This window comes from Siphateles boraxobius, unplaced genomic scaffold (assembly GCF_051911475.1).
Source record: "Siphateles boraxobius isolate OS27281-9 unplaced genomic scaffold, OSU_SipBor_1 11, whole genome shotgun sequence".
Taxonomy (NCBI): domain Eukaryota; kingdom Metazoa; phylum Chordata; class Actinopteri; order Cypriniformes; family Leuciscidae; genus Siphateles; species Siphateles boraxobius.
In genome coordinates, this window is record NW_027508711.1 from 4,902,816 (window position 1) to 4,922,016 (window position 19,201).

The following is a 19,201-nucleotide window of genomic DNA, read 5'->3' on the forward strand; positions in this document are numbered from 1 at the left end:
ACGTTAGTGAATTCTGATTCAGTTGTTATAATAAATTGACGCATGAAAGGTGAAAATATTTCTTTAGGTCAGAGATCAGACACATCGAATATAATAATAAAAGCCATTTTAGTTATGAATTATTACTATTATAGTAGTAAAGTTATTACTATTATAGTAGTAAAGTTATAGTACTATAAATACAATATCATATAATAAAAGTATTATAATATTATTTATTTAGGAATTTGTTTAAACTTCCCCTTAAAGCTTAATGGCCGTGATAGAATAGGATCTAGATGTTAAAATATAATTTATTAATAGAAAACAACGCAAATAGAATGGATACATTTCAGTTTTTCTGTGTCATCTTGAGGCAATGAAATGGATTGTACTGTAAGGGACTACTTTCATATGCAATCTACACTCAAATCCGCCAGAGAAAGTAGTCCTTTTATGACACAATTACCGAATTCACAATTTCCATTGATAAATAAACATCTGACTAAATCTATATTAACTTTTTGTGGTTTTTAGTATTTTATAATCGTTTAGAATTTATCTTAAATTTTTTTTTTTTTTCATTTACAAAAATATGTTTCGCTGGAGGTTTCTGTGCGCTGTGAGGAGGTTAGCGGAAGGTTCTCCTTCCCTTCTCAGTCTCCTCGGAAGTAGACGTCCGTGTCTATATTCCGTTCCTTTTATTTTTCAGTTTGGAAATATCCCTTTTAGATTTTTAAAAACCCCAACCAGATTTCACGGCAAGCATGAAGGCGAAGCTGGACGCTTAGAAAGATGACTGATTCCGATTTGCTCCTTTATTTTACCTCAATTTAATGGACCGGATGATCTGCGTTTCCCACAACCTTGCAGGGGAGGTAAAATCATCTAACGTTAACCGTTTTTAAGAGATTTTATAAACCGATATCACCATTTCGCTTGTCTATCCCAGCGTGAATAGATATAAATATACCTTTAAAATACTAAATTTGGATTTTTGGTGTAGTTAAGTGTGAGGGATTGCATGTATACTGATCTATTACTGTGTAGCTTGTCAGCTAACACGCATCTAACGTTAATGTAAACTGCGTCAACACTAGCTATTACCATTTCATACTGAGATGATATGGGTTTTGTCGTGTTTAAAGTCATATTTAACACTAAGCAGTACGGGTGTTGTACTTATGTACACCAGTATTGCATTTATATAGTATGAATGTGATGCTTAATCAATACTCATTATTTGTCCTCAATTTAAATAGGGGGTGTAACGTTACCTATTAACGTATCATAATCAATTCAGAGGTGATTTATCATAAATGTTTTTTCTTTCTTTCTTGATTTGGTGTTCATTGTTACATTTTTTTAAACGCTTTTATTTTAGTCATAATCAGTAACTGCAACAATAGGAATGACAATAATAGCAATATAAGTAACGTTATGTATAACTATTATTGTATGATGAATGTTATTTAAATGTGATTATAAGCAGTTTGGATAAAATACTTATAATACACATTTATTTATTCTAGACTTTGTTTTTAAATGTGATTAATAATAGACTTAATAATAAAACAATTCCCCAAGGCAACCCAGACATCCCTTGTAATTTATGAGCGATTATATTTGATCTGTTTCTGAGGTGTTTTGTGTTCTGCGCTCAGGTAGCTGTATCCAGTGGGGAGGTAGGCTTTTCCAGGGTGTGTGATGAAGTTCACCCAGCCCTTGGAAAGCCGGAAGCTGTCATCTCTTCTAGAGAAGGCAGTTTCTAGGGAAGCCAAACTATGGAAGGGTTACGTGCCAAAGAAACCTACCAACCAGGTGAGTCTGTCAGCTGATATCTCTGGCTTGTTAGGTATGACAAAACTGTTTACATAGTGGGAGGCAGATCATTTATGTTAGTTTCTGTGAAGGTAAAATGTGAATAGGAATGTTGTCATCATCATTATCATGTACTGTAATTTGGAAGCCTGCATTTCAGAATTTCCCTTAAGATACTACAGTATCCATTTATGACTTGCTTTATAAATCCAGAATTTTGTAGACGCACAGAGACACTGGGATGCAGTTTTATAAGGCTGTTTTATCTCCAGATACTGATGTCTGTCTTGACTATACAGTGCGTTTGTGTATGTTACACACGCACGTATGTGTTTGCCACCGTAACTGATCCTGATGGGAACTGAGGCAGTTTTATTGTGCATAAAATTTGCATTTAATTTACTCGGATCGACAGTAAAAACGGGTTTGATTTGGATTCGAGTCAGTATGGGTTGTTTTGTGTTTGATTGAATGTTTTTATTGTTTAGGATACAGATATTTCCCCTGAAAAGCGTGATGAGGCCGTCCGGTGGTTGAGGGATGTGCATTCCCAGCTGAAGCTTTATCCAGAAACCCTCTGCCTGGCCATCGGCATCCTGGATCGCTTCCTCTCTGCCATTAAGGTAATGTTTAAAAACATCTGACCCAGTCTTCTGTCCCAGTCAATGATTATGGTTTTATGGCATTTTCCATTATAAAGCTGTCCATAACAGGTTTTAGATGTGTGTTGGCAGCCCATGATAGGTACTTCACTTAATAACACCCTATTTAAAAAAAACAATTATAATAATGTTCTCACTTGTGTATTCATTTAGCTTATTCTTAGTATTGTGTGTGGCAAATATTGCAGCTCTTATGATAAATTTCATGTGATATTCCACATTTGTAAGGTGCTTAGGATTAAAGCAATATTTGTCTGGTGCATTTAAATGTATGCATGTCATGCATTATGTATGGAGTTAAAGTTTGATTAGCATAATTGCATTTATTGCATACATGTTAACTTGTGTGCAGTGAATATCATTTTACTCCGTTATAGAACTTTTACCGTTATGTAATAGCTTTACAGATAAAAGTTAGATAACTATTTAGCTTAGTGATTTTATTATACAATACTGAATATCTTTTGCTCTCTTGTCTTTGTGCCAATTTCTTTTAGAACATCAGAAAACGTTCCTGAACATTCAAGGGCTGCAGAGGCAATTCTAGATTTTTTTTTTTTGAGAGAGAGAAAGTGAAACTGCCTGTGCAGTATTTTTAGATGCAGCTACATGGCACTCACTGCAGATCTGATTAGTTCTTGTACTTTGGCACTCAAGTGAACAGGAAATAAACACAGGAAGTTCATATGTGTGTGAGAAACATTTGCCCGTACCTGTTTGTGACAAATCATTATATATTAAACAAGTGGCAAAAAGAGTGGGATATGTATCCAGACAACAAATGACATTAAATTAGTCCTGAAATCTCCAAGATTTGATCAAGTGGTGTTCACTGAATATTTCACATAGGACACACAAGATCAAATTGCATTTTCAAGATCCTTTTTGCATTAAACAGATTTTATTGGACTGTCCCACTTTTAATTTAAGTAAACAACATTTTTATGTAGTAAGCTCACTTAAGAACTTGTTTAGTGAAATTTTAGGATATTTATCGTATGTTAATGTAAAACATCTTGTATTATATTTCCGACTGTTTTGTTTTTTATTTGTATTGTATTTAAGCAACTCTTGTATTTTTTGTAACTCAGTTTTTGCCATGAAGATAGCCTCAGATGCTGACATGGCATTAACAAAAACACATTATAACTACTGCTTACAGTTGTGACAAACTACACAATAAGCAGTGCACGAGATGCATTATTGCAGTACCGTCATTGATCAATCTCTCTCTCTCTCGCTCTCTCGCTCTCTCGCTCTCTCTCTTTTTCAGGCCCGTCCTAAGTACCTGCGCTGTATCGCCATCTCTTGTTTCTTCCTCGCTATTAAGACCAGTGAGGAAGATGAGGTGAATTCAATATTAATATGACAATCTACGATCAGAGGCACTAGAGCTGATGCATGGTCAACTTTGGCGCTCTGTGGCTTTATCTGTTTGTGTAGCAGTTAAAACTGTGACCCTGGAACATCTCTGATGTCATGAGGGAGGCAGATAAAGCCCTTTCAAGTCTAAAATCAGCCACAGTTTGATGACATTTTAGTAAAAAGTATTCTTTACTGAGACTGAAGGATGACATAACATTCCCATCAGCTGCTTCATAAAAGAACAGACAGTGAGACATTATCTGTAGGAATGTAACCACTCAGATTTCTGTAGTTCTTTCTATTTAAAACGCAAAAGATGGGCTAATATTTAATCTGATTATTTTCTGGCAGCCCTTTAAAGTCATTTCTGGCTAGAACTGACCATCTGATGTGGCTTAAACTTAGTGAAGCAATTACCAAAATGAGTTCAAAGCTATGCCATTACTGTTAGATTTCAAGCTTTTTTCTTTTTCAACCAGTACGTTTGTGTTTTATTAATTCTATGTGTTTCTATGGACGTCTCTGTGTGTGTAACCGTTTATTGTGTGTTTTTGCAGAGGATCCCTATGCTGAGAGAGCTGGCGTCCAGCAGCAAATGTGGCTGTTCTCCGTCGGAGATCTTGCGGATGGAGAGGATTGTTCTGGATAAGCTAAACTGGGACCTGCACTCCTCCACCGCACTGGACTTCCTTTACATCGTGAGTGCACTTCTCTCTCTCACACACACACACACACACACACACACACACACACACACACACACACACACACACACACACACACACACACACACACACACGTGCGGACGCACACAAGAAAGATGCCGCCAAACTTTTGACAGATGCTGAACTCGGCTTCATACATATTCTGGGGTCTCAGTCACACTTCCATACAATTACAGAAAATGTCAGTGTTCCCCTGAGATAGCACACGTATGTCTCTAAGATGCTAGCGCCTCATCTTGTAAACATCTGTTTAAAAAATCAGTTTGACATGCATTTAAAATCATAAACATTTTAAGGAAATTTTCTATACGTCTACCATTTGACAGGAACAGTCTTTGACTTATTGCAGATGTAAAAAATACATCTTTCAAAGACATAAAGCACATCAAATGAACATCTCAGTGTTGTGTGTGTTCAATGAGTCAGCAAATATGTTTGACGGTGCTCGTCAATTACAGATACATAATATATATGGTAACACTTTACAATAAGGTCTCATTTGTTAACATTAGTTAATGTATTAGCTAACAATAAGGAATAGATTTTCACAGCATTTCTAAATCTTAAATGTTAATGCTTGTTAATAAAAAATACAATTGTTCATTATTTGTTCATGTTAGATCACATTGCATTAACTGAACAGGTACAACTTTTGATTTTAAAAATGTATTTCTAAATGTTGAAACTAACATTAAGATTAACTGTACGTTCACACCGCCGCCGACTTGAGCGTCAAAGAAGCTCTGGCCGCTCTGTCAAGGACGCTTGTCAAAAAGCACGGGGAAGCTCGTTGACGCTTTGGACGCTCTGACGTAGCAGGGAGAAGAGAAGTGTCACAACATGAAATGTAATAAACAGAAAAAAACAAGCAATACATTGAAGAAACCTTTTATAATGACAGCATTTTTATAACTGTTTTGGTCACTTTTGGTCGGGGAAAAAAATAATAATTAGCTATTATTATTATTATTATTTGCATTAGGCTATTATTTGCATTAGTGCAATTGGTCAAATCTTTGTCACCGTGAGCAAATGAATTGCATTCCCATGCCTCGTTCTTTTGTAACTGGTCCCTGTAAGCAAACAACGTCATATCATATATGTTAGGAAACCCAGCAACAGCGATTATCAGCTTCTCCTCCATTTTCTCGGAACTAATGTTTTGGTAGGAACGAAAGTTCACATCGTATGTTTCTCCGGAATCAGCCAGAGTGAAGGACGTCTTTATTCTGATTGGTTTCTGGCGTTTTGCCGCTGCTTGCCGCTGAACCGCGTCATAGCTCATTACCATAAAGTTGAGCTTCTTTCAACTTTCTGATTGACGCTCAAAACGCCCAAAACGCGACGCCGAGGGATTTGACGCTCCTTGCAGCTGAGAGAAGCCAGCTTCCATTGAAAATGAATGACTTCCGGCCGCTTTGGAAGCTCAAGTCGGCGGCGGTGTGAACGCACCTTAACACTGTTTATTGTTTTGAGTATTGTTTTTTGTTAATCTAACTAATGTAGTTGACTAATATTAACAAATTAAACTTAGTGTAAAGCATTACCATATATATTGTGTTTTACTTTATCACTATCTGATTTGGTTCATATTGGAAGATAATATCAGTTTAGTTAATTCTCCCAGAACACTATATTAGTTCACAAAATTTTGAAACTGTTGTAAAACCTATTTGCTAAGGCAAGCATCTTTTTGTTGATCATATTTAAAGTTATGGATCTGAATACTGAATTTATTCCAAACTAATGCTATCAGTCTATATTTTTATTGAGTTTTTCTTTTGCGTTTTTGAAAAGTTTTGCAACATTGTAAAAACGATCCCCCATCACACGGATCAGTGATAACTGAAAACGTTGTATTTATGCCAGGCCAGTAGTTGATGTCACTTTGCAAAGATAACACTAAACATTTATAGACTGAACACGTAATACACATGTGCATGATGTCACCGTTCTCACAAATTAACTTTTTTGTAGTTTACACAGACAATAACGTGCAATCTGAAATCCGTTTTGGAAAGTTTGTGTTTTCAGGCCCCCCAAACGGTGTTGTCATGTAAATAATCTGGCAAAAAAGCTTTTAATTGAAGACAGTGTTGTGTAAACGCCCCCTAAGTCAGCCAACAAAAGTAGAAAATTAGATGGATGTTGCTGCTAGTAGTGAGAGAAATGAATTTCGATTCGATTTTCTTCCTCATGTGAGTGTTCAGGAAGGATCCTCTTTCTCGGCATATTGAGGTTTCTGTTAATATCCAGCTCTCCATGTGGGTCCTGGAGGACTCAATTAATCTGAATAAGTGCTGAGATTCAAAGAAATCTTGATTTTGAATCATTTTTATCTCCCCTTTCTCTCTGTGTAGTTCCATGCGATGGTTCTGAGCTGTAAGTCCGGGCGGCTGAACATGGCATTGTCGGGACTGAACCCTTCACAGCACGTGGCTCTGCTCACCCAGCAGCTCTTCCACTGTCTGACCCACAATGCACTGCTGCAGGTGCGCGGCTCATTGCTGTCCCTCGGCCTCATCACGCTGGAGCTGGAGAAACTCTGTCCTGATTGGCTCGCTCTCACTGTCGACCTACTGCACAAATTACAGGTAAGAACTGATGAAGTTCAGTGGCTCCAAATTGTGTTTGAATACATTATAATATATGACTAATTTAAACTAAACTCTTCCGGGATGCCAAACGTTAGTGAAACTTGTCCATACGGTCCCAACGAGAGGATTTCCATGTGCATCTGGGAAATAAATATAGAGTTTATATTAGATATTATATTTATATAGAGTGAATATATATTTAGAGTTTGTGAGGGTCAAAATATATAATGCAATGCAATGATGTTTTAAAGATGAACTAGTCTGATGGATCATATTTGATACATTTTAACATGATTTTGCATGGATAATCAAGTAAACCAAAGTTGCAGTTCAGTCCAGTAAGTGTTCATCTTAGAATATTACTAACAATATGGAAGTTATTGTTTACTTCATAAAACTCAAAGATTTCACCGCAAAAAGACATGTGAACCACGACCTGAAGCTATACGTTTTTACAGTTACACTAAAATTATAAACTATCGTTCAGATGACAGACGACGTAGCAGATTTGATAATATTAATCATTTAGAGGCCTTGCAAATTTTATACAGTATTTATCGGGTTAAAAGAGTAAATGGGCATTGAACATTGTTTGTAAAATGAAATAATGTAGATTAAGAGATTTTGGAGGGAGGCCAGATCAATATTTCCATTAAACGAATACATAAAGTGGTCAGAAAGATTACATTGGTCACATTGATGTGGAGACCTAAACAACTAAATCAGGTTTAGTGTAAGTCACGTTTTGCAATTATCCACTTATCTCATTATTCCTCGCTTACAGGGGCTCTTTTCATCCATGATGATGCACGTTTCACGTCTACACGTTAGAGCCGCACTAGCGTACATAATCCAACTCACATGCTTGGGTTTCTGTAGACTCTCTAACCCTTATCATAACTCAAAAGAGGCCCGGTCATTCACTTCTCCAAACAAACTCTGTTATCTCTGCCAGCAGGGAGCTCAGCGCGTTACAAAAAAGAAAGAGCTTTAAAAGCCATACATGTACTACAAACTCATGAAGAAATCCCCAAAGTTCAAGTTTGTTCAATGGTTTCATATTGCTTTAAAAATACAGGTTCAGTAACTAATACTGTCAACACCAATGAAGCAGTTTTAAAATATTAATGACTATGTATGGATTGAACATTGATGTATTTTGATATAATATCCCCCATTATTCGAAAGTTTGGGTTTGGTCAATTTAAAAAATAAAAGTCTCTTCTGCTCACCAAGCCTGCATTTATTTGATCAAAAATACTGTAAAAACAGCAATATTGTGAAATATGTTTTGGATTTGAAAGAACTGTTTTGTATTTGCAGATATTTTAAAATGTAATTTATTCCTGTGATCAAAGCTGAATTTTCAGCTTCATTCCTCTAGTCTTCAGTGTCACATGATCCTTCAGAAATCATTCTAAAATGCTGATTTGATGCTCAAGAAACATCTCTTATTATCAATCAGTTATCAACAAACAGTTGTTTTGATGAATAGAAAGTAAAAAAAGCAGCATTTATTTGAAATAGTAAAGACATTTATAACGTTACAAAAGATTTTTGTCACTTTTGATCAAATTAGTTTGTCCTTGCTGAATAAAAGACTTACTGACCCCAAACTTACAAACAATAGTGCATATCTGATATTATATGTGCAACCACACTTTTCTTTGTTGTAGAACTAATGCGGTATGTGTATTTTTCCGCTTCCTCTCTTTCAGATCGACAGTTCTCAGCTGATTGGCTGTCGAGAGCTGGTTGCACGTTGCCTGTCCACACACATGGCTTCCCTGCCTCCTAACACTGTGTACATCTGCCATCCCCTGCCGAATGCCCCGGGGCCTCGGGACAGGGGATTCCTGCCCGCCTGGCAAGTGTCCCCCGCTCCGACAGCACCCTCTGATCCCAACACCACCCACAACCGTTCAAGCAAGTCCTCGGCCAAGCGGAAGGTGGAACACATGGAGGTGGACGAGTATTTCGATGGGATCAAGCGCCTATACAACGAGGAGAGTCCCCAGGAGGGGGCGCTCATGTGTACAGGCCAAACAGTGGGAGGAGGGAAGCAGCACGCTGGCTCCTCCCCCTGCCCGCCTCTCCAACCGGCCAGAGAAACCTAGAGGAAAATCACACAACCACAGCAACCGTGTTCATCAGTTCACCTCAGAGCAAGAGAGAGGCCAAAAATACTAACAAAAAAACATTCTGTGCATGATGCCATTTCATAACCGTTCACTGAGCGTACACATAAAAGGCTTTGAAAAAGCAGAAAAAAATCTATATATAAAGGAAAAATGTTTGCAAAAAAAAAGTAGGAATATATTTTTCCTCTATCTGTGGAATCTGGTATAGTTCCTGTTTGTCTCTTTTTATGTGTATTTCCTGCCATTTATTTCATCTGTAACTTTCACTGTCCCTTTCTCTCTTTTTATTTGCCAAACACAGCCCTCAACATTTCTGATTGCTCTTTTATATATATATGTATGTGTGTGTGTTTATATATATATATATATATATATATATATATATATATATATATATTTGAAGGCTGTGGTAAAATTGGCATTTCTGAACATGTATATTAGTTTTGTACAAATGTACACTCTCGTTCACAGCTGGGTCTAATTGCTCGTTGTGATGTGTGTGTGTGTGTGTGTGTGTGTGTGTGTGTGTGTGTGTGTGTGTGAGAGAATTTGAAGGGTGATAATGTCCCTATCACTTCCTTAAACTGAGCATTAACGATGAGCTGGTGTTATCCGTGGCATTAGATCACACATGGCCTGACTTGGCTAGTTGAACTGTTTGTCGCTTGTTCTAAACCTAGTAATAACTGTTATATCGAGTAGAATAAAATGCATAAGATTCTGAACTAACATAAAAAGCTTTAGACCTTCACCATTCCTTTGCTGATCATAATAACTTCCATGCGCTGTTCCTGCAGAAAGCTTACTCTCGTGCTCTGAGGTGCTGATGACAGTCCGGGACGCTGCTGAGAAACCTCCCAAAGCTCAAATAAATGAAAACGTACGGAACTGCTGATGTCTCTGATGTCACTTTTTTTTTCTTAGTGTGTGTGTGTGTGTGTGTTTGTTTGAAGAAACAATACTGTACTCTTAACAATGAAATCTGATATTTTTACTGGCAAACTCATTGCACTCACTAACAAAAGGGAGAAACTGAGAGGTCATGATTGTGATACACCGGTCATGCTTTTACGCCATCTTTTGTGTTTGCGATTTATGTGCTTTAGCTAATGGATGATGGATGAGTTGCTGAAGAAAATGTTTATTCAGTATATAAAGCCAATTAAGTGGAATAAGAAATTATTAGCTATTTATTCAAATAGTAATGTTTTAAATGACTAGAACTTATGTCTTTTATAATAATTTCAAATAGAAGCAAAATAATTTGGCAAGTTGGAGTTGTGGCATGTTGCATAAGAAGTGAAATGCTTATATCATACAATGAAAAGAGGATGCTGCAGGATCTTTTTCCATGGTTAATTTAATTTGTTTTGATTTTTAGTTCATGAAAGTTTTAATGGATGGAGTCAGTTTTCAAGTTCACACAGGTGTCTTAGAAGAGGAACCACAGGTTCATTATATAGCCTACTATGAATTTTTTTTTATGTTGAACCACCTTTTGTCTTCATTTTATATTTGAGCAGTTAAAAACAACCATTTTTATTGAGCGAAAAGTTTCCCCTGAAAAGTGCTTGTGCATTTAAACTTTATTTATTTATTTGCTTGCTAAATGCTACTTGATTTGATATTTTGTTACTTAAAGTAATACAAATTCATAAAGGGGTGAATTCAGGTTGAATGGGGATCGTTTTGTCATTGAGATGACTGGGAAAAAGTGTCACAATCAACCTGAATTCTCCCCTATTTTCAAAATACTTCAGGTACCACTGTGTACTTGTAAAGTTTGTTGATTATAAATAAATACAAAAATATATAGGCTACTTCTGCCATCCAACGTATTTATGCGTATATAGGCCTATAAAATAACATATTTAATGAAGTTCTTATATTTCATAATATAGGCTACTACAGCATATTTTAGCAGTAGTAATTTAATGGTATAAATATATATAAAGCAGGTTGTTACTATTGTAATTATTCATCACTAAACTTCAAACCATAGTTTTTGAAGATAGATAGATGTGTGAGGTGCACAGGTATCTCAGCACGCAGGTATGCAGGTGGAAGTTCGTGGAACTGAGAGAAACCCGTGGGCGGAGTTACAATCTCGACAACGAAACCGCCTGTCAGGTCCTTTGACTCTCTTCCTTCAGTTTGATTGTGCGATAACCCGAGAGGATTACACACAGCATGGCCACAGACTTTACTCAGGAATCCGTGCTGCGCTTCATCGTCAACAACGGCGGGAAGGTGCGAAACGCGGATTTATTACATCACTACAAACGGTTTTTGAGAGAGGATGAGGACAGAGAGCAAAACCGGGAGTTATTTAAGAGGTATGTGAACTCCGTGGCGACTGTGAGGCAGGAGGAGGGGGTGTCTTATGTTTTACTAAGGAAAAAATACCGTGTGCATCTCGGAGACATCGCTACGAACCACGAGCCCGAGCGACAGAAAGAACGAGACTCTAAACCAGCGGCGAGCGGTAAACCACAAGCTGATCTGTCCATGCCAACTCGTGTTGAAATCTTGCCAGCTGCTGGTATTATCACAGCCACCACCACTAACAACAATAATAACAAGGAATCTACTCGCACTTTTGAAAGAGCAGTCAAAACTTTATCACCACATGGGAGAGAACAACCTGCTGTTTACACTTCCTCTGCAGAAAAGGTGAACAACACCTGCCATCTAAAACCAACCCCATCTGACACTGACAGTCGCTCGAGTGGGAGCGGCCAGAGCGTTGAACAGCCATGGGAGTCAAAAGCAACCAGGGAGGCAACAGAGCTGGAACACAACAGTGTTTACCCCGCCAAACCAAGACAATTAGGGGAAGCAGATGGTTGCGAGCAGTCCTTCGCAGCTCCTGCTTACTATGAGGTGAGATTGTCGCCTGCAGTTGAAAGGAAAAGTTTGGATGCAAACACATTTGAGGTTCACACCAAACACTCAAGCGAGCCTGTCGCCAAAGCATGGCCTTTGCTTTCAACCCTCGGACAGTCTCATGTATACAACTCGTCTCCTTGTCTACTGGACCGCCCTGTTTCTCCAGACATACACTCCCAGACGTACACTCATGCAGGCCTGAGCCGAAGCAATGATAGTCTACTACAACCGAACGGAGGGTTTAATGGGTTTCCGATCCAAGAGCAGGACGAGTATGAGTCTCAGATGCATGGCTTGGCTGAGGGTGGTCCTCCTGTCTATGCAAGTGCAACGTATCTGCAGCTCCATGGGCCTTCAAGTCTATACTCTAGTCGGGATAGCATCTCAATCCCCTCTCCTTCTTCTACTCCACCTGATACTGGCTGGCCTCAAGATTTTGGGCGTGAGGAGCAGTCCAGCGATCAGGGACTTGGAGGACAAGACGGGAACGATGTACGTGCTTTCTTGCGTCGCACACAGGAGGCAAGAATGCTGTCCCAACTCCACCAAACGAGTCGAAACATCGCGTCCCTGCACCACTCGATGGGTCACCTCGATGACGAGGGCTCCAGGGCATCTACACGAAGCAATTCGCCGGAAACCCGTTACGGACCCATCGCCCGGAGGTTGACATCCCGTCTGCGGAGTCGCATGTGTCGGAGCCTCGGAGAAGACCTGGATCAGTCGTTCCCAGAGGACAACATCTCGGCACGACACAACCGTCTCCAGCTGTTGTCCTCGACTCTAAGCATGGGTAATTTAGTCAGCACGTCCTCCAGCCGAGGACACAGTTCCCTCTCATCGCCTGCTGGATCCACACAAAGTTTGCACGATGGGTCGTTCAGCAGCAAGCATTCGCCCATCCCTCTTGACTCCAGAGAACACAACTGGTTTGTCAAAGCAGCATCAGGCTCTTGGACCGACATCTATGCTCTCCTTCGAGAGGACCCGAATCTCCTGAGCAAACGAGACTTCATATCCGGCTTCACCGTAGTCCACTGGATTGCAAAACATGGCGATCATCGCGTCCTGAACACGCTGTGGTACGGAGTCGACAAACTCGGGATGACTTTAGACGTCAACGTGAAAACTTTGTGCGGCTACACGCCGCTTCACCTGGCGGCCATTCACGGCCACAAGAAACTCATTCGACTCCTGGTGCAAAAGTTCAAAGCTGATGTGTGGATACGAGACAGCAGCGGGAAGAGACCGTGGCAGTACTTGAGCAAAGACGAACACCGGGACATCTTAGAGATTCTGGGTGCCCCACAGAAACGCATCAGCGGTTGTCCAGCAATGCCAGACAAACTGTCCGCAAGACCTGCCACCACAAAGGTGAACGTCAAAAGACACACGTCTATTGCAGCACTTTTCAAACACAAGTCTCAGTTGATGGTCAAGTCTAGTCCGGAAGCTTTTTAGAGGCTAGATTGTTGTAAGGGACTTAAACCCTTGCTCAAAATGGTGGCACTTTTTTTTGCTGGTGTAAAAATAAGTCACTTCTTCTTTTTTATGATTAAATATATGGCAACTTGCATTGAATGGTACAATGTTTTTCTGTTTTGTTCTTGGTTTGTAACTCTGTCCAAAACTTGAGTGTTTTTTAAGAATGTCATTTATATATAGGCTATATGGGTGTTTTGAAACTCCCTTCTGAGGCTGATATTAAATACCTCTCTTATAATATGAAAGCTTTATGTTAAAGGTATAGTTGACTCAAATAAAACTTCTGTCATTATTAACTCACCCCCATGTCTTTCCAAACCTGTTTGACTTTCTTCTGTGGAAATCAAAAGAAGAGTTTTTTTTGCCAATGCAAAGACAGTCAATGGGATCCAATGTTGTTTTGAACCCCAAAAGTAGTTCTTGAAAATACATTTGTACCACAGGAACTAGAAAGCCATTCAGGTTTGGAATGACATGAATGTGAATACAGAATTATAATTTTTGATTTATTGTTTCACTGTTTTGCTTCATACCAATACAAACTGGATTCTCACTCATGTTGTTTCAGACTGAGGATCATCTAAATATGTTTCTGCTCATAACAAATTCTTAATTTCCTCCTCTGGGACAAATTTGCTTCAGTGCCCTGTAATTGTTTTTACCGTTAAACTCTGCAGGCATTGAAAGCTGTTTGTGCCCCTCTGTGCTTAGTCTAGGAAACTATGCAGTTCAGATATGTCCCATTTCAAACTTTAGTTTACTCTCTTGATTCTTGTGTTGGGATATTGCTGTTGGTGTCTTTCTTCCATGACCTCACATGTTGAGTTGCTCACACTTTCCAGCACTGCATGTGTCCATGCTGAAAACCACAGATAAGCTCTTCGCTGGTTTAATATTTAACTCACTTTTCCTCCTTATCTTAAAACGTTGCATGAGAGATAAAGAAAAACCTCTAAATTCCAACTCATTTGGATGAACATTCCATTCATAACTCGCAGACCTCCTTGAGTGTTACTTGGGCAACAACCGAGTGAGTTAGGTTGAGTTTTTTCTCTGCCTTTTCTCTTTTTCGTTTTTCCGAGTCATTTTGTGGAGCAAGTTAATGTTCATGTTTTCTAAAGGCTTGATTTGCATGCTGAGCTAAACCTGTTTTTTGTGTTCTGTCTGATCTGAGAGAGGTAGAAAAACAGAGGTTGGGGGGAGAGATAAGCATGACCTCACTGGTGGAGTTGAATTTTTGTTTCTTTATCTCTCCCCATCACTTTTTTCTTCCATAGAAACATCACAGAGCGATCTATGTCTATGAAGTGTTGTTCGCTGACATGTTTGGACTTGTCACAGGGAGTGTTGGCTGTGAGTCTTACATAATATTTACACGTTATGATGCACCTTTATGTTCCAGCTTTATTATTTTGTATAAAACACAGACTTTGACCATTGTAAAACCGTCTTGAGCTTTGATTCAATAGCATGTGTTAAGATGCATTAATATACAGGCCAATCGAATTGTTTGACCTTGAAATCAAGCGAATATTTCCCAGCATTTTCATTTCAAAGGGAAACAAATCCTCCTTTTTTCAGACTTTGAATAATTTTGAGGCACACAGTAGTGGCCAGAAGTTATGCTCGGAGGGAATTTTTGTTCTTAATCAGTTTGGCGAAACCATGTGGAATTTAAAACATTTAAAAAATGTATATATTTTAAATATGAGGACAGAACAAAGCACTAAAGTTGGTTGAGGTATTCGTCTGAAAACTATTCAAACTACAGCTGTGGGTTTTATTTTATATGCAAAAAACAACATAATCTGTTTCACGTTTTTGCATGTGTTCATTATTTCTTTGTAAGACAGCCTGGCCAAAACATTGTGTTTGACACAATTTAGCATGTTTCATTGCGTTATAAAAAAAAATTGACTTCAAGCACAATATGCTTAGAAAATCTTTAACAAATTTTTAATAATATTTGAATAAAAAGCGAAGATGTCAATTTTCTGAGGCCGGACGTCACATTTGGCAACTGAACCGTCTGCTGTTTAAATGATTTAAATTGTTCGCACAAGCCCTGAAAAAGTAGCACATATCATTATGGTTTAGCCATTACACTGATTGGTTATCTGGTTACCCTTACATTGTTTGCTTGGCAGTTTCTTTTCACTCACTAGTTTCCTGTTGCAGAACTGACCATATTATGGCCGGTATCAAGTGACCCGATTCTCTCTTAAGGGATCATTTCATGAATAAAGGTGAATATAACAGGACTTCAACACTTTATGACCAGTTGACCAATTTCCAGCACTTTCCCAGGCATTTGTGATCAAAACAATTTTAGTGATTACGCAAAAATAAAAAAAAGCAATGCGAAAATATTAAGTACACCTAGAAACAATTTCTCTCTCTGCTCTTTCTACTTGGTTGAGCAACTGGTTTTGCGCAAATGCAAAACATTCAGAACATCATAAAAGCTATACTTATGCAGCATAACTTTCAGTTTGCACAATGTGCATCTGAGGTGAGGATTTCAGATGCGTAGCATATTTGTCGAGCAGGGAATTCTGAATTTGAAATATGGCATATGAATACAAGCACACCAGTCATTAAATATGAAGTACTTTTGTTTACGTGAGAGGATACAGGAACTTGCACTCACAAAAATGAAACCTGTTAATGCTGCAGTGAGCGATTTCTGAGAAATGCACCAAACAAACAATTTTGTGTTTACTGAAGAAAAAATTGTTTGGCCTGATCCACTTTGTTTTTCTCCTATTAACACAGCCAGTATAATGTACAATCCACAGAGCACAAACTTTGTAGTTTTTTTGTAGTTTACATGGAGATGACAACGGTACACTTTGAAAATGTTAAATTTCAGGCCCACAAAATGCAGTTACTGTGTAAATATATGGCCAAAACGCATAAAAGATTTTACGTTTGTAGTTGAAAATGGTGTCGTGTAATCGGCCCCTTAGTTTAAAAGGTGAAATATATAGTAAAAAAAAAAAACATCAATACTAAAGGAAGTTGAGTTTAAATGACAGGTCTTGATCAATTATAAAACGTTTATTTTTATTTTTATTACAGTTAAAATGACAAATATGAAAATGGCAAATAATGCAACACCAAGACAATGAGGTTGTATTTAAAAAATAGATTTATTTTGCCTTCCAATTTTGCTCTTTTTTGCCTTTAAACAATGTAAAGCATGGCTGAACCTTCTCTTCAGATTAGGCCCATCAAAAACAACAACAACAACAATTGCATGTGTATCAGATCACAACAGCTCTTATACAAGACCAGTCCAATATAAAAGCTTCCATTACGAGCATCTACAGTTTGCTGCTATAGCGGTCTATGTGTTTAGATGCAGCTGTATGGGGTGTGATACTTCGTGAATTAAGATGTTCTCCAAATAAAAACAGCCACAATTTAAAATAAAATAAAATATATTATTGGCAGAATAAGTTGGGCATGTGCATTGCGATCAAACCAGGAAATATATAACCCTGCATGCAGCCGAGTTGTGAATAATATTTATTCAACATCAGTTTTAACAGACTTTTTGCTCCCTAATGCAAGCAAGTACTGATATTGTGTTCAAGTGCCAGTGAACAGTTATTATTGTTTCTGGTAGTAATTGTCATGATTTAGATATAATAGCACCTCTTAAAGCTGACCATAAATGCCCAAAAGCCACAAAAACATCCTCACTAGTAATATGCTTACAAAAATACATTATCTATGCTGTTTTTAAACCTTCTACATTTTAAAATCACAAGGGCATTGCTCAGAGTATGTACAGCAGCGTAAAAGCATAAATATTTAGCTGTCGCATTTATTGACAACAGGAATTTCAAAGTAAGTGTGTGTGTTCAATAGTTTCTTCTTTTTGTTACATCATAGTGGTTCATCTGTTCCAAAGTGCTCAGAAGTTACAGGGCTGGAAATCATTCGTGTTTTGGCCAATCACAATTAAGCGTTTTGTGCCATTGAATTAGCTCTGTGCTGTGCCTTGTGCTTCAGTGTTGTGCTATATGCTAAGTATGTAGTGTAAATGCACTGTGCATTTATTTAGTGGTGCAGTGTAGATGATGTCTAATGGGCAAAAAACGCCGTTATGGTCTTCCAAACTTGAAATGGCACATTTGGAAAACGTCTGTGGTGCAACCGTCTTCATTTCCTTCATTCAAGGCACTTGTCTGTACGCACTGCTTATCGTCAGTGTCATTGATTCATATTCCTCCTCAGCTGTGAGTGGCATCAGTCTATGATGGGCGGAGTCAGAGTGAGGTCACAGTGGTGGGGCGTGACGGGTGGGTGAAGTTAAAACAAGGCTGTGTTTGGGGGGCGGAGTCAGTGTTCTTTGGGTGGTGCTCAGGGGGGAGGGTCTCCTCCAGCCTCCTCACCTGCTCCTCCCCCTGGCGTATGAGCTCGTCCAGGTGGCGCTGGCGTATCAGCAGGGCGGGTTTGATGCGGATGTAACGCTGGTAGTCGTGCAGCTGTGAGCGGCTCAGGTAACCGGACAGAATATCCTGAACCACTCGCTCGCGCCGGTCCAGGTTTTCCTTCAGCTCTCGAGCGTCTTCCTGTTGACTGCTCAACTGCTTCCTCTTCAGCTGCAGAGATTCCTACAGGGACACACAAACACACAAACAGCCACACATTAACTCCAACACTCAAAATTTTGGGGTCAGTAAGATTTTTTTCTTTCTCTAAGTAATACTTTTAATAGGCAAGGATATGTTTACTGTCACTGTTGATCAATTTAAGACATTTACAATGTTACAGAAGATTTATATTTCAAATTAATACTGTTCTATTCAAATTTCTATGTAAAAAATTGATAATGAGAAATTTTTCTTGAGCAGCATATGAGCATATTAAGAATGATTTCTGAAGGATCATGTGACACTGAAGACTGAGGTAATGATGCTGAAAAATCAGCTTTGATCACAGAAATAAATCACGTCTTAAAATGTATTCAAATAGAAAATGTTTTTTTTAAACTGAAATAATCTTTCACAATTTTACTGTATTTTTGACCAAATAAATGAAGCCTTGATGACCATGAGACCTGAGACAAAAACAAAAAAAATCTTAAAACAGTAGCGTACATATAATGTTTTACAATTGTATGTGATGCTAGATGAAACATAATAATTATAAAAAAATAATGTTTCTATTTTATAGTTTCAATATGTCAGCAGTCTCCAAATCTGAGGCTGCCTTAAGTTAGCTTTAAAATGACTAGTTACAGTTACTCTAGCTGTTAACTTAGCAAGCAAGGATGTTTTTATGATGGTCTAGTGTTTGTAGAAGAGTTTAACAGCATAATATCACAAACACAGTGATGCCAAACCCCTTCTTGCTGGAAGCTTCTCCTAATGAATACTTATTTGTACAGTTCCTGATGCTTGTCAAACAGGATTAGCTGTATAATACTATAATAAAATAAACAAAAAGCACAATCGAAGGACTTAAAACCAAGTGGGAATTGCTCTGATATAAGTGTGGCAGGCTGGTATTGTAAAAAAAAAAAA

At 38.3% G+C, this 19,201-nt stretch overlaps 3 protein-coding genes across 7 annotated transcripts in view; 2 read left to right on the top strand and 1 right to left on the bottom strand.

Annotated features, from left to right (window-relative positions):
* The first annotated feature begins 603 nt into the window (after nucleotides 1-603).
* Nucleotides 604-10,178, top strand: ccni (cyclin I). The gene is made up of 7 exons (XM_077194262.1): nucleotides 604-857; nucleotides 1,644-1,800; nucleotides 2,289-2,423; nucleotides 3,736-3,810; nucleotides 4,385-4,525; nucleotides 6,913-7,146; nucleotides 8,868-10,178. The coding sequence occupies exons 2-7, from the start codon at nucleotides 1,687-1,689 to the stop codon at nucleotides 9,264-9,266; spliced, it is 1,098 nt and encodes a 365-aa protein (XP_077050377.1). The 5' UTR covers nucleotides 604-857; nucleotides 1,644-1,686; the 3' UTR covers nucleotides 9,267-10,178.
* Nucleotides 10,179-11,376: 1,198 nt separating this feature from the next.
* Nucleotides 11,377-15,109, top strand: sowahb (sosondowah ankyrin repeat domain family member B). Its single transcript, XM_077194269.1, has one exon. It carries the CDS (start codon nucleotides 11,481-11,483, stop codon nucleotides 13,638-13,640), a length of 2,160 nt encoding a protein of 719 aa, XP_077050384.1. The 5' UTR covers nucleotides 11,377-11,480; the 3' UTR covers nucleotides 13,641-15,109.
* A 1,688-nt stretch (nucleotides 15,110-16,797) lies between these two features.
* The window catches only part of shroom3 (shroom family member 3), a 70,522-nt gene continuing 68,118 nt past the window's right edge, over nucleotides 16,798-19,201 (bottom strand). For all 5 annotated transcript variants that reach the window (XM_077194266.1, XM_077194263.1, XM_077194265.1 and 2 more), the window contains one exon: nucleotides 16,798-18,289. In XM_077194266.1, the coding sequence (XP_077050381.1) occupies nucleotides 17,942-18,289 (348 nt within the window). In that variant the 3' untranslated portion in view covers nucleotides 16,798-17,941. The remainder of the gene's footprint in view (nucleotides 18,290-19,201) is intronic.